The 21,647-nt window shown below is 42.3% G+C and overlaps 1 protein-coding gene across 1 annotated transcript; it reads left to right on the plus strand.

Moving 5' to 3' along the window:
• Positions 1 to 14,198: 14,198 nt before the first annotated feature.
• LOC310961907 (terminal nucleotidyltransferase 5A-like) lies at positions 14,199 to 19,405 on the plus strand. The gene is made up of 3 exons (XM_083934200.1): positions 14,199 to 14,294; positions 14,547 to 15,293; positions 16,209 to 19,405. Exons 2-3 carry the CDS (start codon positions 14,868 to 14,870, stop codon positions 17,022 to 17,024), a joined length of 1,242 nt encoding a protein of 413 aa, XP_083790326.1. The 5' UTR covers positions 14,199 to 14,294; positions 14,547 to 14,867; the 3' UTR covers positions 17,025 to 19,405.
• Positions 19,406 to 21,647: the final 2,242 nt, after the last annotated feature.

The following is a 21,647-nucleotide window of genomic DNA, read 5'->3' on the forward strand; positions in this document are numbered from 1 at the left end:
TGGACGGACCATGCACGGACATTTAAAACAATGGCGGCGAAAGGTTCACGTTGGTGTGATGTGGAGGTGGAGTGTTTACTGCAGATTTGGTCGATGAAAAGATTCAAAAACAGTCGACAAGACGCACAAAAACTCTGAGGTCTACGGAAAGATTTGTAAACAAAGCGACGTATCGCAATGACGTCAATCAATGCGCGTGACGTGTTACGGCGTGATGACGTATAGGCAGCAAGAAGCATACGTGCCGAGGCCCAGGTAGTGTGAGTACAAACGGGGCTGGCCTGCCGGGGGGGAGGGAGGGAGGGGGGGGGGCAACTATCCTAAAGCCCAGGGCACGGTTCAGACGGACAGTGTGAGTGTGCCCTATTAAGTCAAGTTTTCATGCTCTCAGAAATACAGCCTTGATCAGTCTGGGATAATTTCCTCAGGAACACTTTATCCTAGGATATGAAAAACATTATAAATCTAAAAAGTAACTAAAGCTGGCAGACAAAAGCAGCGGAGCAAGAAAGTAGAATATTTGCATCTGGGATAAACAAAGTTACGTATAATGAAAATGCTTAAGGAAAATGCAAGTCAGTGGTGGATCCAGAAAGTTTTCATTAGGGTGGCTATAGGCTGAGGCCAGTACTCAGTTTAGCATGGCAGAGAAATGGTATGGTATCCTATTTTCAGCCGATTTTAGCATCACTGCAGACCCCTCCACAGGAGGCTAATGGACAATATCCCAGCCGGGAGCTCTTTTGTTTTTTTTCCTTTCCGCAGTTAAAGTTTTAAAAGCATTCATTATTCATTAAAAATTATATTTCTGTTTTATTTCAACATCATTGTTGAGCCATTATAGGAGAGGCCACAATAACACATTTGTACTGCATTAGAAAAACTGTATGTTTTTGCCCCAAACTGCAAGGGATTATCATGAAGTGCATATGTCTGTAAACGGGAGACTTGTGGGCATCCATATAATCCATTTTCCATTTTCATTCAGATCTCTTGACTTTGGAGCGTTATTGACACAGAGCGTTTATTTCCACTTGCACGACACATCAATGCAAGCAAATGCAAGATGACGGATCAAACTATTCCCATAAATTCTGACACACAGGCTTCAGATGTGTGTAGTTTTTGAATACGAAAAGACAGAAATTACAGTGTTTTTCAGGATTTTATGTGCTTGCATTGATGCACAAATTAAAAACACAGAACACATGTGCATCCACTTATACATTATATGTGCATGTGGGCTGCAATTATAATCAAGAGTGAGCACATTCATGGACATGCCATTTTCAGTGTACTGCTGCGAGTTCCTATTTTGAAACCGTAAACTTCAGCATGATCAATACTTGCTTTTGTTAATCAATGAAATAGAAAAGCTTGGCATCACCCCCCGTAATTTAAATACAGTCCGTGTTGAGCGATTAAATTGGTGATTTAATCTACAAGCCTGTGGATTAAGCTCATTTTAGCTGAGCAACTGAGATTAGTTTTATTGTCACACTACGATGTAAAGACATCTGTAAGCCTTTGACTGGCTGACATAAAGAAAATCCCAAATGTCAGGCATAAAAAGCAAGCACGCATTAGCCTGAAATAACCCAGACAACAGAACGGCTTTCCAGAAACTCTCTGTTTTCATTTGAATGAGATCTGAGGTTTTTTTAAAACATCAGTTCAAGGATATTCAACTTGAGTCCCTCAGTAAATTAGAACAGGGACTTTCCCACTGCAGCCTATACTGTAGATGCCTTCATGGTCATCTTTTCGGAGAAAGATAAACACATCACTCACAGCTCTGAAATGAATGGAGAACATCAATATTATGGGCAATTTGAGCTCAGTGTTTTTCAAGTTCCTGCAGTCTCAGGGGAGGATTCATGTTGCAGAAGAAGTAGAAATAGGTGCCGAGTTTACTTCTCAGCTGACAGAACACAATGTTTGCTGTGGACTAAACCGAGCAGCGTACAGACAATAGATACATGTGTAAACGTTTGGACAATGAGTAATGTTACTCACATACTATTCATGTCTCATAATGATATTGTATTCAAAAAGCAAAGCCTATTGTGCATGATTGGTTTCCAACAATGGAAAGGTTATTTAAAGGTTTTAAGAATTGTATTCACTGACCACTAGATGCAAGTATTAGCCAAATAATCCAGATATAGATGCTTATCATATCAACTGCTTATTTAGGCGTCAACATTTGCACTGATGTGTTGTATTCGATTATACCAATATTCAGGGTGGATATTATTTACATGTTGTGTTACATGTGAAAAATGCTAATGCATAGGGAACAAAAGTTTTGGCAATGATTTTTCTCACATTTTATTAGACATTTGATTTGATAAAACAAACATGGTAGCAAACGGTTGCTTGTACACGCCCGGCACATACAGAGCAGTCATTCTCCTCTTAGCTCTGTTTTGGTCTCCATCAACTCCTGAGGGAAATATCTGAGTGACCCTAAATTGCCTGTAGGTGTGAATGGTAGTCTGTCTCTGTTTGTCTCTATGTGCCCTGCGATAGACTGGCGTGCTGTCCAGGGTGTGACTCGCCTCATGTCGCGGCTTCAGCCGTTGAGATGCTATTGAGAGTAAACCAAAATCACAGTTACCAACTTCCAAAAAAGGATGTGTGTAGAGCTGAGGGGCAGAGTTGGACCTGATCTTTTGTGAGTTTGTCACTAAGCACACATTTAATTGCATTTTCAGCGGATCACAACAGGAGCCACGATGTAGGCTAAGTGGATCAAGCCATACCTGCTTGCTTCACACAAAAAGGTGGCTTAAAGTCAAAGTAACCATCAAAAAGTGATGATGTTTCATTCAGAAAACATCTGTGAAGCCTCCACGTCACTTCGTGCTCTAATAAGCAAAGTTCTAATAAACAAGCTGACTAGTGTGCTGACGGACATCATGTAATCACTCCACCAGGAAGAGGTTTTTGTCGTTCTATTATTCCAAATCAAAACAGATGTGTGCATCTGTGAAGGCGTGTTTGTGGGGCTTGGGCGTCCATCCTGCTGTTGGTGAGGTTGTTGGTTGGAGTGCGTTTCTATCAGTCTGTGTGTTCCAGTACAAGCGTGTGTGTGGTCCATAGTTTCTGTTTACAGACTCCCTGCCATGGTAAGGGTCACTTGTTTGTGCTGTTGTTGTATTTACTATCTTTCTTTTTTATGCATCACAAATCTGACCACCATATGTTTAACAGTTGGAAATGTCTGAAGACATGCAATCCCTAGATGAACCTTATTTAGTTTGTACTTATTTCATTTCAATCTGCTGCTAAACTGAACAGTGCGTATTGTTGTATGTTGTATAAACCTACGCTTAACCACGATGTCTGTTGCACTCTGTCACACTTAGTTCATTGCTTGATTTATCTGATGTTAGCCTTATTTTGATTTGATTATGTTAGCTTCTTGTTACTCTGATCCTTTCCCACCTTTGTATTGAAACTGTTGCAAAACAATTTCCCTCGGGATAAATAAAGCTTCTTGAATCTTGAATCTTGAACCTAGATGCTGATACATGGCAAGAAATGCCTTTTTCATACCCACTACAGAAAAGCAGGTTTAGCCCCGGTGAAACCTACCCGGGATTGATCTGTGAGTGACAATATATTGGGACTACCCCATACCTCTTGTTTGGCTTGTGGAAGAACTTGGCTGGCCTGCTAAGAGCGCTGAATTAAACCCCATACAACACCTTTTCGGATGAACTGAAACGCAAACTGAGAGTCAGGTCTTATCGCAGTACCTGTGCCTGACCTCACTAATGCTCCAGTGGCTGATTCGGTGCAAATCCCTGCATCCAGGTTCCTTCTAGAGATGAGGCTGTCGGAGCAACATATTCTTGCTCATAGTTTTGGAATGACTTGTTGAATAATCACATATGCGTGATATTCCAGTGCCCCTCGTCCTTTTGGCCATGTAGTGTGTCCTTGCTGAAAAATGGCTCTGTGTGTTTCCAAACAGGTGAAAAAGTTGACTAAAGCCTCATCAGTGTAAAACATGAGGAGAGGATTCATGGAGAGGTAATTTACTGCTGTTAAAATGGGATGTTAATTGAATACACATTTAAAAAACAAAAATTCATCAGCTAGGGAGTTGTAGTTTTGCTGTAATTACAACATCTGACATCTTGTGAAATAAAATCATGCATCATGTTCTATATTGATAGCATATGCCCTGAATGTATGCCATGTCTAAGTTCGAGGACGGAAAACTGTCTGTGGAGCTTCCCATAGAAACATGTCTGGGATGAGAACCAGTTGCTTTCGGTTACGGTATAATTCAAAGGCACAGGCCAATATTTTCCTTAGATGAATACTTTATAGGAGGCAGACTTTTCCCTGAACTGCATTTTATCTCAGGGTGTGGCGTGTCTTTAGCACAATCATGATTTAGGACCTTGAAAAGTGTCACTTCAAGCTTGCATAAATGTAATTTAAGGGCGATTTAGCAGCATGGTAATCTCGCCTATGACACAACTCCCTCTAGCTGGTGAAGCGCTCAGATAAGGGCGTGATTTAGCAGAAGATGCACACACCCAGGCGTATTTCCAGAGCATGGTGATTCTGTTTCAGCTCCGACAAAGAAAAAACAGGAGAGTTGATGGCATTCAATTTCAACCGACTTTTGTGGAAACTTTGCAGTTCAGATTTAATTGAAATGTTGAAATCACTGCCACATGGCTCTTTTATGTGTCTATTAACGATGCGCCCTTTTAAATTGGCCTGGATAAAGAACTGGAACGTGTAATTGTTACTACAGTATGAGATGGGTTTACCAGCGCGCAGCCTGTCGAATTCACCGCAGTAACCGGAAAAAAAGGAGTCTGCGTGGTCACATTTATTTGCAAAGAGTAAATTAAAGAATTTGGGTGCAACCTAACTTGCTTCAAATATGACCACCAGTAGGCTGGTTAATTTAAGTGACCAGATTTAGTCATTCTCTTTTCTACTTCTTTTGCGTAGCAGCTGTGTGCCGTATCATACTACATGCTTTGACAGCCGTACGGCTTGTTTAAGTAGTGGGTTCACTGTTTTGGGAGTGAAGCAGAAACTTCCACTCAGTCATGTGAGACAGTGGGAGAGAGTTTGGCAAAGTTACTGAATACATAATGACATATAGATAAATCATCCACCTCTCTACTGTATGTTTTTATCTGCTCTGTCTGGATCTATCTCTACGGAGAAGATGGTCAGCTTTGTTGCCAAGTTTCGCAACACAAACAACTGTATGACCTCTGGTTGTACTCCCCTTGTTCTCTCAGTGACTGTAGTTTATCATAATAAATCTGATACAGAAATATTGTGTCAGATATTCAGGCTCATAACCCACAATTGGTTGTGTGTTTCTTTGCTTAAAATGCAACCGAAACAACACAAAAACCTAAATGTGCAGATCTTGCGTTCAGTTTTAGACTTCAATTTGCCAAAATTAACAGAAATTAAATTTTTTTAATACCCTTGGCCATCTCTCAACTAACCAGTGAGGACGTATTCATCCACCTGTTTTACACACTCACACAAAAACCTGAGTGGAAATGCTGAAAGTGAAGAGAGAAAAATATTGAAAATACGTTTTCACGCCAGGCTGAGGTGGAATAATCTTCCTCAGATTTGTACAAAATGCCTCACTCACCAACTCCTAACATTCACATAACAGCAGTAGATGAAAAACAAACATGAATTTGCAATTTTCTTTTGTTGATTTTCTGACAGGCCAGATAAAATTTGCACTACACTTGGATTGAAACCTGGCTTCTGTGAGGAAAATGTGACGTGAGCACACATTCAAGATCCTGCCACACGACCAATTTAACGTCAGGGGGCAAATCAATTCAATCAGAAGTGCTAATAACTACATGGACTGATGAAAAGGCAAATGTATCAATCTAGATTGAACAGAGGAAGGAGGATGAAAGAAATGATTAGAAAAAAACGGCTACAGAAGGAACAAAACACCAAGTCTTTACACTGGTGATGATACTTGAACTGTGGCCGACCGAGACTTTTTGGGAAGAATAATAATAATGGAGTAAAATAACATGCAGCTGTTGATCTTAATCTTGCTTTTTACACAGACTTCCCGTTCCCATGCACGTTCCCATTGGGTTAAAAAAAACAAAACACCATCAGCCAGCTGGCAGGAAAGTTTGATTGATTTGATTTTTAAACAATGATATGCATTAGAGTGTGCTATCCATTGCGTCTAAAGGTGTGATGACTTAATTATCTAGTATTAGGGTAGAAATAACAGCGTGGATCACTGAGTTGTATTTTAATCAGCTGTTGGAACGAAAAAGTGAAGGTATCAATTCATCTCAGTCATTAATTATTTTTGATGAAAGATATCCCCGCTGGTGTAATGCTTGCCATTTCCTCCCCACCACAAACATGCAAAGACACTAACACACACAGACACACTTCTATGATCACAACCTCTAACTGTCTTTCCCTCTCTGCTCTAAACAGGAAAAGGCTCTGATTATAAACACAAAGCAATTATTTATGAGGCAACGGCAAAGAATGCAGTCCAATAAACGCTTTTCGAGAAACACAGTCCAGGGATCGTACAAATGGTCGAAGAGTCGATTAATGATCTCTGAAAGCTGTGGGCGCTTGGCCATGTCGAGCGTTGCCACAGATTTGAATGTAAACACACACACGCACGCTCACGCACACACACACGCACACGCACACACACACACACGCACAGACACACACACACACACACACACACACACACAGGTGAAAAATTATCTGTTAGCATGAGAGAATGCAGAGTAGGACCCTAGGAACATAGTAAGACCATGTCTCTTGTTAGCTAGCTAGAGCTGAGGGATGTCTGTCCCAGTATAGAGACACTGTATACATCAAAATTAGAGATTAATGTATCAATACTTGATTTATTCTGAAATATTGTTGAAGTTAAAAATATTGAAACAATGAAAATGCCAGCCCAGATCTAAACCCCATAGAGAATCTCTGGAAAATCCTCTGCAACAAAGTAATGTCTAAGAAACCCACTACAGTTACTGAACTGTGGAAGAGACTGAAGAAGAATGGACCAAGATCAAATCAGAGCAGTGTGAGAAGCTAGTGATTCAAAGCTGTGTCCTCTACACCTCCTATTCATTTTTTAATCCTATAGCCCGAAGAAAACATGGTTTAAATCTTCTCTTCTGACACAGTGGTTACTGTTCTCTAATTTTGCCCAGTTTCTTTTTACAAAATAAAGGTTTTTGTTGAAGTGCCTTGGTTATTTAAAAGAACATGCTAGTACAGCAGTGCTATAGCCGCAGTGGATATTCTATCAAATTCTGAACAATAAAAAAAATAACAGTATTTCAGAATAAATCAAATATTTACAGCTTGTATTATAATTTTGATCTCCACTGTGTATGGTCCAAAAGAGCAAGGACATATGTCATGGATCTCAGCTGCTTGGATGGAAAAGAGAATTTTGTTAGTTGTTTTTTCAAAGATCGTCAGGTATATATTTTTCATCAGTTTGGATGTCTGCCAACAAACTGGGGCTATTAAGGTTGTTAAACATGCATTAAATCCCAGGTGTTCTGGATGTTTCTTGAATCACATTATTTACAAGCAAAAAGAGGAAGTGCAGCCAGGAGCTAAGAGTTGGAATAGGAGAAGGATAACGATGTGGATGTAGCTCAAAAAGGCCAAAAAAAAAGAGGAAATATTGTGAGAAGTAGGTTGTGGAAGGAAAGCATTCTCATGTGAGGTAAAGCTGTGGTATGTGACATCAGGCTCGGATGCATCCAGCTGGCTGGAGGCTGTATGTGAGGTGGTGACGTGGTCCTCTGGGGCTCGAGTTAGCAAATTTATCTCAGTCTCTTCATCATCTACCACCTCTGCTCCACTTGTTTTGTTTACGCTTTCCAACCCCCTCCTTCTTTCCCACCCTTCCCTGATGTCCAACTCATCATCGCTCCATGCAGCCATTACTTTATTCTACTCTTTATTCCACTCTGCTGTCTCTTCATCCAAGACCTCAATTATACACCAGAGGCTATTCTTTTTCGTTTCATCTTTCAATCACTGTCCCGTTCCCTCCCATCGCCCACCACTGTTCTGCCTGGTGGGAGTGAGAGCAAGAACACCTCATCCTAAATCACCGTTCATCACTCTAAAAGACGCTGAGACAGAAGACCAGACGAGCGCTCCACCCTGAAACCTTTCATGATAGAGCAAAGAGCCAAATGACTGACCACGGCGCAAAATTACTGCCACATCACCTGCAACTGCAGCTCGCACAGGGCCTCACAAAAACCAAGCCAGGGTGGATTTCTTTCAAGATCTTACCACTAGCATCCTCTTCGCTCCCCTTGAGCCAGACACAGCTCCATAAAACCTATCCTTAATCTGATCTGAGCTGCGAACTGCCACATGTTGAACTTTTGACTTGACTGTCACCAGGAGACTATTTGCTACTGTTATTTCCTGTGACATTTCAACATAGGACCGAGGCCACTCATGACGGTCGCTAACAGAAAGAGCAGCACAGTAGAAAACATTGTTTCACCCTGTTTACATGTGCACATGCAGACGATGTGGACTGTAAGATGAGGTCAATGATCAGTAAACATTATAATTCTCTCAGAAATGTGCGCACACACAAATTTGGCCGATACCTCAAAGGCATCGGTTTCTACTTTTGCATCGGCATAAGTCATTCTGCGGTTAAGACAAAGCTGATGCTTCACATTTACCTCTGCTGTCATTTGACTCATCCACGCGCGGACGAGAAACAGATTGTGAGATGTTGCCGGGACTACAAAATAATGCTGACACAGGTCTGGACAACAATAAAAACGCTGCAAAGAATAAAAATGTTGAGCTGAACCAGTGAATCAGTCATGCAACATGAATGACACAAAGATTTTCCACAGCAGATACCTACGATATCTTGACTGTCAGCATTATTCTGAACAGAACCAGAGATGGGTTTCTCTACACATGTGAAGAGAAAAAAAAGAGATGCTGCGAATGATTGATGGCTAATTTGGGTTGTGTTGTCATAGCTGCATGTATTTCATTAGTTCATTTAACTCATTCAGGTTTTAATACCAGAATCATAATACGCCACATTAAAGGATAAAATGACCTAACTTGGCTCTTGATTGACATTGTTTACCCAGCACAGCTGTACAACTACATGTGCTGACATTTCAGTGTAGTCTGGGAGTGTGGGAAAGGGAGAATAAGAGAGAGGAGAGCTAGGAAGAGTACTGTATATTGCTGTGTAAGCTGTATGAAAAGAGTGCCACCTAGTGAGATGTCAGAGGTTGGTAATTCAGTACATGAGTTGTTTGCCGTAATCCAGCAGATGGCAACGTAGTACCTTCATTGTGCGTGACCTTTGTTGAGAGTGTGCAGGGGTTTTCCAGCTTCTCCATGAAACTGGAAGAAAAGTGAGAGGACAGTAAATCTACTGCAAATAATTTTAGGAGAATTCTTTAAAAAGAGACTGTGAAGTAAGAGGACCACCTTGCACCGTTTTTACTGTGCGGTAAATCTGATTTAACACACTAGTTTACAACACATGAGACGCAAAACTGAAATAATTACTATATTAAAACGAGATTTTTGGGCCCTTGGAATTCAGTGGCCTACTTTGCCTGGCTGGCAGTTCAGGTTTGAATATCCATTTAGAGGAGGTCAACTAAAGACTGATTATTCCCTGTTTTGTTTTTTAATATTTTTCAAGGGTTGAAATGCATAATCTATGAAGTATTTATATTTTATTCTATACTATGAAATCACTTAATAATTGATGAGAGGAAAGCAAATAGAAGAGAAGATGGATAGATTTTCCCCCTGCTTTTGTGTCCTGTTAATAATCTCAGGACCCCTAAGGCCACTTGAGGGGGCTCTGACCCCTAGGTTTGGTACCTCTGGTTTCAAGACTTCCAACAAAACAAATTTTAAGACACACACCGTGGTGTCAGGAGTCTATTCATGCAGGGCCGGATCATGGTCCCATGGGGCCCCTGGGCAAACATCTTTTGGAGGCTCCACCTGCTCTTAATTGTCTTGTTTAAACTCCAAGAGGTCGGGGGGTGGGGGGATCTTTAGCTTGTGCCATTAGCCCCCCGGGGCCTAGTGGTCGGACTTCAGAAGCTCTGGGCCACACACAGTGCTCGGCCAGGCAGTTGGACGGCCGCCTGGCAGTCTGAGGCCTCGGGGCACTCGCCCTACAGGCCGGGTCCATAATCCAGCCATGAATTCATAATGTGTGTCTCTGCAACTGTCTGGTTACATGAGACAGAGATCATCAAGAATATCAATGTGGTCTTGACATCCCCGACCACAGTAGCGTAAAGGAAGTTGAGTCACAGTCACAGCAGTTCACTTCCTGTTTATTTTGTCACAGCATTTTGCTGCCCTCAGTCATGTTAGTTCAGGAAAGCAGAACAGTCTTAAAAAATGGGGAAACGGGGGATTGCACGAATCTCTAGAGTTGTGTTGAGTTCACATGGTATTTTTATAAAAATAATATCGGCTGTGGGATTATTTACGATTTGTAAAGTCCTTTTTCATGCTATTTATAATGTGCGTATATATGTGAAGACTTTTATAAATGTGTTTTTGGTTGAGCAATGTGGTCAGAAATAAATCTTGTGTGATAATCGGTGATAAACTAAGAAACATCTTGCAAAATTTAAATGTAATATTCTTACAGTTAATGACTCTTACAGGAGTCTGACAGGAGTCATTAACATACTCCCACACGGAGCAACTTCTCGGAGCGCTGCAGCATGGCTTACATTGCAGGACACGTCAGCGAATCTCATTAGCGGCTGTGGAAGAGTTTAGTGGGGGCTTACACTACTACTCAACAAAGGTCCCTTACTGAGGTCAGGGTTAAAACTGATTGGAAATACTGTTGAGGTTTGTCTTTGCCTGCATGTAGTGTCATGAGCTACATTATCACCACTATGTGCACCTGTGATACATATATAATAGGTGCAAATATGTGAAAGGGCAATGGACTGGCAATATGAATTTCTCGCATAGAAGCAAAAACGGCTTACATATTAATCATTACTTGTACTAAAATGTAAGTAAATTTCAGTGTATTGTGGGACGACCAGCATGAACCAGTACGAGTAGCCTACCATTATTTCTGCAATCCGTATGGATTATGTCTGCCGACTCTGATATTGAAAACTGGATTACACACGACAGAAAAGAAATGTTGGATTCCAAGCTAAATTATAACCAAACACAATGGACTCCATTGCTAGATTCAGATCAACACAGTTGTTTTCATTTTCCCGCCAAGTACTCACGTTGTTTAAGTAGCAAATGTATTTGCGTCATCTGTGTGCTCGTGGGTGTGTTGGTCTGTAAATGAGGCGCATTGCCATGTTTGAAGAACAGAAAGCAATTACCGTACAACATATACTCGATTCTTGGGATCAAAAACTTTTGACATTTGGAGATTTCTGCAGGAATTCTAATTTCTGGGGATTGTATGGCGAGCACTTCTGAAACTGCTCAGAAAACGCCTTATCGTCATTATACCTAGGAACGCCATCAACGCCAGCAAATTTTTTGGAATTTTTTTTGTACTAGGCTAGTTTTTATTTTATTGGAGGTTAAAGTTTATGAATAATTATGAATAATTAGGGGTGAGGCCTCTTGAGTGACAGCTAGCCTCCGGCCCACACTTCGTCACATGGACGTATCTCCCTCACCCCAACTTCACATCAATGCCCTTTTTTGGTAAGAGGAAATGAGGCGGAGTCAAAGTCTGACAAGATGCCGACTCCTGTGAGCGAGTACGATTGGATCAAGTTGAGAAAACAGACCCCAACGGGTATTGTATGTCCATTTTAAGTCAGGTAGCTAAAATTCCACTAGCTGATGTTAACATCTTCATTGTCCCCTCTGATGTCTCTAAACTGTAAAAACACCAATTATCCCTGAACTATCTAGTCCTAACTGTTAACTTGCTTATCTCATGGTAACGTTTAATTACTGACGTGCAATTAGCTAGATTAAAGATTCGATTGGTAGTCGACATGATGCCGCATGGTAACTGACCATAAAATATCTGCACCACAAATTCTTAATATACTAAAAATGACATTGATTCAGGCCCCTTAACTTTATACACCAACACCAGTTATTTAAATGCAATGCAATAAAACACTGGTAAAAGCACAGGGAAGTACTCGTTAGATGGTCCAAGAGTGCACGTTCGGTCAACACGGACTCTTAGATCCTAGTTTACGTGCTAATGGGGATCCAGACAAAGGAATAAAAATAGTAGGTGTTAATGGACCGAAGTGGGATAGGGAAGGAGTAAGAGAGTGGAGGCACGTTCAGCTAACGGGCTCACTGTAATCTCTTAATGAACTTCTACGTGTGGGAACAGTGGAAAAGGTAATGGGAACTGGACGTGCTAAAAAAAGAGTAAGAGTAGGACAGGATGGAAGGGGGGGAATAGCAAAAGACAGGTGCACAGGCTGAAGGATGTACTTTAGATGTGATCACAAAGAAGACGGGCTGAGATCAAAGTGATGTGTCCCTCTGACTTCTTCAATGAAGCTCTCGGTTTCATTTACTATCATGTTTCTAAGTATAAAGACGGATGTACGCACATTGCTTAGCTCCTTTGCGCAAACTATCGATCGTTTTAGAAACCAAGCAAGTGGATCGTCTGAAATCACCTCGCCAATCCTCTGATGTCGTCAGACATTGGAAACCAAGCCGGTGTCATCCACTTGACAAGTCAGAGGTCAGGTAAGTAGCAGCTTCAGGGTAAGCATCCCCACCAGTAAGTCGGACACTGAGCCTCTTGGTGAATGGGGAAAGTACAAAGTCTGACTGGCCCGCTGTCTTGTGCCAAACTATAGAGCTACAGAGTCTGAATATGTCTCTAACTCGGCTTGAATAAAGTTTCAGGTTTCGCATTGCACTGAAATACTGTATATTGTCATTTGAATTCTTCCTTGATGTGAACTTTGGGTATCACACACTTAAAGTATAGTTTTTTGTTGCTGCAGAAGTGAAAACTGCTCCCACAGCTCACTGAATGAACAAAGTCCTTAGCTGAGTAACGGTAAATGGCTCCTTTATGGCTCGAAGGCTTGACAGATAAAGATACAGAGTATATTAAGAAAAATGTAGGGCAAAATGTATCTTAAGGTTGCTTATGACAAATATTACTTTTCACAATCTACTTATTTCAGTGTTTTATGATTTGAGCATGTGCAGAGCGGGCCCCATCCACACACTGCACGTACAGGGTAATCTGCAGTAAGCTGGTTTATGGGCTCGTCTGCAGTGACGCAGATATCTGCGCCAAGCTCCGCACTGATAGATTCCTCATGACAACTAACCTGCAGAGACTACTGAATATGGCCTACACCCTACATACTGTTGGACAGGTGGCTTACATCCTACATATCAGAGGCGGTCATCAAAAAGATGCAGTGAATACAGATAGTTTTTTTAATTGTTAACTGAACATACATTACATTAGATGTTCATACATTGTATACACTTGTACGTGTTTTCTGCAGTTTTGCGAATAAAGTGATTGAAGAGGTGCTGCACAGAAATACATATAGGGCCAAGCTAAGGGGCTTAAAAAACCTAGAGGTATTGGGTGCATGTGCATTACCAGCCTCACCTGGGAATGATCAGACTCCTGTGGAACTGAAATATAGTGTATAATGTGAAAAAGTTTACATTTTTGATACTGTTATCAAGAGAAAATTACAACAAAGTAACTGTTCAGTAGTCAATGTGCAGCATGCAAAGCATCTCCTATGACTGATCTGACCATTCCATAACACTCTTCATCACAGATTGGGCATATACTTGTTGAAACTGAGCTGCACACAATTCTGAATGAGTCAGCTATCACTGCATAAAACTCAGCAATGAGGAACAGAAAAGAGATTAGAGAGGAGTGCAGAGAAATCGATTCACAGGGAAAAGAAAGTTGGGTAAAGGGGGACCGTCCTAACTGTCTCCGTCTCTTCTCTCATAACGCTTACTCTCCAGACACGCCTCTGTCTCCCTGCTTGCAGCCACTCAGTAACAACGGGAAGCAGCGGCAGCTATTAGTAGGTGTGGGCTGTCTATCAAACCGACCCGCCCCAACGCCTCGCAGACGGGAAGCCCTATTCACAACTTTTCCAGCAGCTGTGGAGTGGGACCTCTGCGGCATCACGCAGCACCGACGAGCATCAAACGGCCAAAATGTAAAAGAAAAAGAAGCCATACACCACTTTCTGAAAGTAGGTGTGCTGTGGAGACGCGTAGCAGTCTTTTAAAACGAATGCGTAAAGTTGTTATTACGCAGTAGAAACGCGCAATAATCTGCGCGTAAAAGTCAGTCAAAGAGGACCGAAGTGAAACTGTTTTTGCAGTGGATGAAACGTCTTCTCGCTTGCGATGGATGCGTCAGTGAGCCTTTGCGGACATAATGAGAAACTGACACTGTGAGAGATAATCATTTCGACTTTAACAGTTGATGTCTTGCTTTCCAGAGTTCGGCGACAGCCCCAGAGCGGAACGGAGCTGAGCGCGTAGCGGGGCAGCAGATGCTGGACAGTGACTAATCCTTACGGCTGGAAAGCTCATGAATTGAATTTGTCTGGACTGCAGACTTTATGTAAGAAGTAGGACAAGCGCACAACACCGCCCAACTAGTTCTACCCGCCGAGCGCAGAGACGTTCCGTCGTCCAGTATATCGTTGTTATGATCGCCACCAGCTTTAAACGTTCGACTCTTCACAAAGTTGCAGCTAGCTGATGCTAGTTAGTGGAAAGTTGTGTCCTTTACATCCTTCTGTCTACCTCTTCTCGACATGGACGAGAGTGTTGAGTCCGCTGTGGTCGACAGATGCTCGGACGGGGACAGCATCAACCTCAGCGTGCTCAACTGGGAGCAAGTGCAGCGGCTGGACAACATCCTCACCGGCTCCATTCCCATCCACGGCCGGTGGAGTTTCCCCACTCTGGAGGTGAAGCCACGGGATATCGTCAAGGTGGTCCGGAGCCGCATGGAAGAGAAGCGGATACACGTCCGGGAGGTGCGACTGAACGGCTCCGCGGCCAGCTACATCCTGCACGAGGACAGCGGTCTGGGATGGAAAGATCTGGACTTAATATTCTGCGCCGAGCTGAAAGGAGAGATGGAGTTTCAGATAGTGAAAGATATAGTGCTGGACTCTCTTCTGGACTTCTTGCCCGAAGGAGTGAATAAAGAAAAGATCACACCAGTGACCTTAAAGGTATATGGAGTTACAACGCACGACTCATTTATAGATCGTATCATTTTGTGTCAAACTTTCAAACATGGCAACATAGATAGTGAACATTTTTTATTATTTTTATTAAGTATTAGTTTTACTTTTCACTATTGCTGCAGTTATGTGCATTTTTTTTGTTTGCAAATCCACTTAAATGAAATGATTTAAATATAAAATAAGATTGAAATCTAACCAGAACAAATATAAACCTTCACAAAGTGAAAAGGTTGGTTTCCAATTCAAAGAGGATTCTGTCTAATCCAATTGCAGTCGGATCCACATTAATAAGTCAGCCCTCAGTTACCTGGATACAGAGGGCTACTAATGACCCACCAACCGATATGATCAGCAAAACATCGCGACTAACAGACCAAATCCTAGATTTGTATCTATTGCAAACAGTATTAATGTCCAGCTGTTGAAGCCTGCTCAAACTAATACTGCTCTTTTATCAAGAAGATCTCCATGTAAGACTCGCAGTGCAATCATTTTTAAACATCACCATGGGTGCATGTGTTTTCAGAAGAATGAAAAAGTGTTTGATGCACTGGTGAATTAACACCATCTTGCAGCTTTGAAAGGAGAAGAGGAGAGGAGGAGGAGTTTTAACAGGCACAGAGGGCAGTAGGCCTCTGTGTGATGGAAAAAAGAGAATGTGAAACTCGTCACTGTAGTTTATTATTTGCTCTGATTATGTTGCAGCTTCCTCTGTAACGTAAATATAGGAAACACAGAGGCAAATGTTTTATGATGGTTTAATGGTGATATGCATGTCTTCTCCTCCTATACCTCCAACTATTTCTTAAATTACTTAGTTGACTTAAAACCTGCACCAATATGAGACTCATCAGACTTAGTGTGTTATGACAACTAATGTTTCACTTGTCTATGTTCTAGGAGGCCTATGTACAAAAGATGGTGAAAGTGTGCAATGACTCAGACCGCTGGAGTCTCATCTCCCTCTCCAACAACCATGGCAAGAATGTGGAGCTCAAGTTTGTGGACTCACTTCGACGGCAGTTTGAGTTCAGCGTGGACTCCTTCCAGATCCGCCTGGACTCACTCCTCCTCTTCTACGAGTGCTCGGAGCACCCCATGGCTGCCACTTTCCACCCCACAATCCTTGGGGAGAGCGTCTACGGCGACTTCCCCACGGCCCTCGATCACCTGCGTAGGCGCCTCATCTGCACCAGGAGCCCCGAGGAGATTCGAGGAGGGGGTTTGCTGAAGTACTGCCACCTGCTGGTGCGGGGTTTCCGCGCGGCTTGTGACACTGAGATGAAACTGCTGCAGCGCTACATGTGCTCGCGGTTCTTCATAGACTTTCCCGATGTGAGCGAGCAGAGGAGGAAGCTGGAGTCCTATCTGCAGAACCACTTTGTAGAACTGGAGGACAGGAAGTACGACTATCTGGCCACTCTGTACGAGGTAGTGCAGGAGAGCACGGTATGCCTGATGGGCCACGAGAGGCGCCAGACGCTTAGCCTCATCTCTTCACTGGCGTTGCGGGTCCTCGCCGAACAAAACGCCATCCCCAACGCCGCCAACGTCACCTGCTTCTACCAGCCAGCTCCTTATGTCTCAGACGGCAACTTCAGCAACTATTACGTGGCGCAGGTTCAGCCTCTATACCCCTGTCATCCCATGCCTCCTCATCAGTACATTCCTCCTCAGCACCATCCCATGTACGCCACCTGGTTGCCCTGTAACTAAACTTTGTGTACATTCATGCACTTTCGTGGTACTGGCAGAACCTTCTCGAAAAGGATGAATGCTGATCTTTTTTTATCTCTTCCTTGAGATGGGAAATTGAGGGAAATGAGAAAGGGAAGAACATGACAAAATTAGAGAGATAAAAGAAGGGAATCAAGGAAATGAGGATAAGCAACCTGGATCAAGGCAGCGGGCCAGCGAGAGGCTTTTCCCCGGGGTAGGGTGCCACAGGGGGAGGAGCTGTGCACACGGAGAGAGATGCCAATGAAAAAGGCTCATCTCTTTGGGGGTTCTCTCATCAGAGCTAAGATCGATTTGGTGGACTCTCAGGAGTGACAGGCAGCCTGGAAACGACAATGATATTTTTTTGTCTGTTGTGACAAGGAACAGAAACTCACGCTGGGAACGATGATCATGTATAATATCCACATCCTCATCACATTAAAGAAACAAAGCAAACTCACAAACAGCCACAGCGAGTAATGGAAGATACACACGACGTATTGATTCATGGTCAAACAACGGTGACCTTCTCACCATGTTTATGTGCACTTTGTTTGTATGGGACTTCTTTTCACCGACAATGCAAAATGAGCAACTGGATACTGTTTACAAATCCAAAGATCTACTTTGATACTCAACTTTATCTAAATTCTTAGACTTAAAACAACAAAACAATGCATGCTTTATTTCTGAACAGGAATAATTTTCTTTAAGTGCCTAGATAAAGCCTAAAGGGAAGAATTACTTTGTGATTGTATACTGTAGATTGACGTTCAAGGTGGAGCGGAGAGTTTACATGCTATGTGGGGTATCTTACACCGAGGGAGGTTTTGGACCAACTGGTTATTTTGACAATGCTTAGTTAAAGACTCTGCTCTTATCTTCAGCCGTGCTCAACGAACACACATCCTGATTACCAAAGAGGAAGTAGCAACATAATCTCATCATCATTTGTAGCGAGAGGGCGGAGGGGGAGGTTGGATTGAAAATGCTTAGAAGACTAAAATAAATCGTGATTTTGAAAGAATTGCACAGAGACAGAATGAGTTTTGGCAGCGAGAGAAATAACAAGAGAATCAACTGCTCTTATCTGCAGTTAGATTGGATTGCAAGGTTGTCCCGTACACAGCAACAGCAAGGGACATGCTAGTGTTCTTGTACACTTACGTTATGCTAAAATTAAGTCTTACTCACCAAAATGCATTGTGTGTACGCTTTAATCCTCTTACAAAACTGTTGAGTGTGCGTTCTTCCTCTGAACAAATTTGCCAAGATAATATTTGAAACCACGAGCTGTTTACATCTATGTTTGCTAGCCAGTGGGCTTCTCCTTTACCACCTTTTAAGGTAGGAAGAGTAATTATTGGAATAGTGTCATCAGGGGCCCACTGGTAAAAAACAAACAAAAAAAACCTCCACAGGGCACTTGGTTTCAAATACATATTAAAAAGCAACAATGTGTTTGAAATGCATTCCTTAACAGGGAGAACCAGTTTTCTCAAATTGCACTGGGAAGTTTTAACACATTTGTCTATGATTAGATTCTTTTACATTTTCTTCTTATGAAATGGTCACTTTTTTACAAAAATGCGTATGCAGTTTAAACTAACTTTAGAGGAAAGAGATGTGTGCAAACATCTGCAGGCCTCACAGTGATACAACAGGCCGTGTTTGTCAGAGGGGTGGAGGGTGGATTGTGTATGCAGGGATGTAGCAACAGCGCAACTCTTGATTGAAGTGAAGTAAAAGCATACTATCAGTAGAGTCAGAGGCCCCATAGGGGGGATTATTTTCAGAAAATGTGTTGCACGAAAAGCTTCAAAGATGATGTAAGGTCAGTGAATATCAGCCGGTGTATATTTCATCTTCACTGTTGTGAAAAAGAGTCAAAGTTTAGGATATGCGCAGATGACGGCTGTCAAAATGTTGTCTCTCCTTAGCATAAGAAAGCACCAACCAACGAGAGAGAGAGAGTGTACATGTAAAGACCGTCACGTGGATATTTGAAGGGAAACGAGACAAGTAGGTTTTTGTGAAAATCCTGAAAATAACAGGCGCACATTTTCAGCTTTACAAGTGCAAACATGTCAGATCTCCTATTTTTCTATCAATCTCTATTTTTGTACAGTTGGTGTTTGGCTGATGTAGCGGGCAGATTCCGAGCTGTGTCGTTGAGTATTTTGTGGTGTGTGCAAATTTGTGTTTTATTTTGGCTGTCGGAGAGCAGTGCAGGTGGACACGGCAGCTATGCTGAGATGCCGATTTAGCTTGTGTTCATCGCATGTGTGCTCTGTGCTGTTTCATATGGGTTTTCTGTTGCTCTAAAGAGATTGTTTTACTGTATGTGTGTTTTTAACTACCATGCTGTGCGGACATGAAAATAATGATCTGATGAACTGTGTACAAGTTGATCAACCTGAGAATTAAAAGCAACAAAAAAAGAAAAAAAGAAAATCCTAGACAAGAGTTGTTCTGTTCAGGTTTTTTGTCATCACTCTCGTCACACACGCATGCAAATACTTGCTACAGTATAGTAACAATGTATGTGAATGTACATTTAAAAAATTTTTTTTTACATTTTACCTTGTTGAACCTGTTTAGCTGAGGCAAATAGCTTTGACATTTAGGTTTCGTGCCCCGGCTTTGGCAGACAGAAAAGGAAAAGTCTTCATCAGCTCAACATCCTTTGGTACCTGCACATCCCGGCGGGCACGACGGCTGCTGCCAACAAGTGACTGCTAAGCTTGGCGGGTTTCCCCTCCAAGAGACGTCACAACGAGCGTCACTGACCACCAGCAGCTGTCATTGCACCGTTTGCCAGAACTCATTAGCTGTGCCTGTATCTGCAACAGCAGGTAAATGCCATGTATTAGACAGACCTTACTACCAGCAGAGCCTTGGTCTCCAGGGACACATTGTAACTGATTGAGTAGATTGGCTCCAGGTCTGCAGTACTCTAATGCCCCAAGAGCTCAGCCTCCAGATGTCACTTTCCCTGCTGACATAGAGAACAAATATTTTCCTAAGTCTCTCTTCCATGATCTCTTTCATGTTGTTTCCCTTTCTTCTCTCCGTCTCTTTGTTATCCTGATATTTGTTCAACTTTTACCTTATTTCTTTAATAGACACACACTTTTTATGAGACACTGTGTGCCAGTCTAATGCCACGCTAGTGTCAATGTGAGTACACAGCTTCGTTCCATCTTTACCCTGTTTTTTTTGTCCTCACTTATTCCACTGGATCTTGAGAGAGAGAGAGAGAGAGAGAGTGAGAGAGACAGAGAGAGAGAGAGAGAGAGAGAGAAAGAAAGATAGAGAGAGATGATGATGATGATTACGCAATGTAGAGGAGAACAGGACCAATCTTATCCCCTGTTAAGAGGGAGAGAGTGGACGCTAAATATAGGCCCCCCCACTGTAAGGACATTAGCCCATCTGCAGAAAGCTGATTAGCCTTGCTCCATAAGCATGTGCTCGGTGCTCCGGTGTGGTTACTGCCATGAGATTTACTGGCTATTGTACTGTAACACATACCTTCCGCCATCTTTTAGGTCATTCTTGCTGGAAAGATCGACAAAAGAAATCAGTCCACTTCCTTATCAAGGGCTTAAAAGGAACTGAGAACAAGGGATTGAGGCATTTAGTGCGTTGCACAACGAGGTGATGAGCTGACCCAATAACACAGGCAGTATTGGAAGTGTGTTACTATGTTGCTTTCAAGAAGTGCAGCGTCTTGACAGGTGAGCTGAGCTGAGGAAGTGCAGATTTATGAAATGAAACTGGGATATTTCTAGTTTGGTGGTCAATATATCATAAATAATATATAAATGTAGGTATAAATCAGGTGGAGAGATTAGATCTCCACACTGGCCTGGGAACGCCTCGGGATCCCCCAGTTAGAGCTGGTTAATGTGGCCCGGGAAAGGGAAGTTTGGGGTCCCCTGCTAAAGCTGCTGCCCCCATACCCGACCCCGGATAAGCGGTTGAAGATGAGATGAGATGAGATAAAAAATGGGGGGCAATTCCCATTTTCTTGCATTTTGACCATGGTAAGTAAAGGGGTGGGTATCAATACTAGTACTCTTATCCGTACTCATTATCAGTTTGGTTATTTATAGATTATTTTTATTACTAAATACTTGCTTTTTAAAAAAGTGTGTTTACGACAGTCTTAATAATTTAAACTTGGAGCCTGTTTAATACCAGGTTTTGGTACCAATCCCTGCAGGCATCTGTTATATAAAAAGAAACACAGCTCGACTGAGACGTCAACTGGCCCAGTCTATCTTGCTATGTGAATTATTATTACACTTTAGAGTTGTTGGTTTTTCTTGTTTTAAGATAATTTTTTTGGCCTTTCATGGCTTTATCTTACAGTTGAAGATTGACAAGAAATGGGGCAGAGAGGGGGATGACATGTAGCAAAGGGGCCACAGGTTGTAGTCGAACCCTGGTCGCTGCAGTGGGGACTTTTATACAGGGGCTGAATATGGGCCGCCTGCTTAATCGCTAAGCCACCGGGTGCCCCGCAGTTTGTTTTTAACGCAGTTAAAAACAGGAACAGCTCCAGCTGGGGACAGAACACAGATCTCTGGTCACTCTTGTTAAAGCTCTTCTCCA

Source organism: Echiichthys vipera (genome assembly GCF_963691815.1).
Source record: "Echiichthys vipera genome assembly, chromosome: 19".
NCBI lineage: Eukaryota > Metazoa > Chordata > Actinopteri > Perciformes > Trachinidae > Echiichthys > Echiichthys vipera.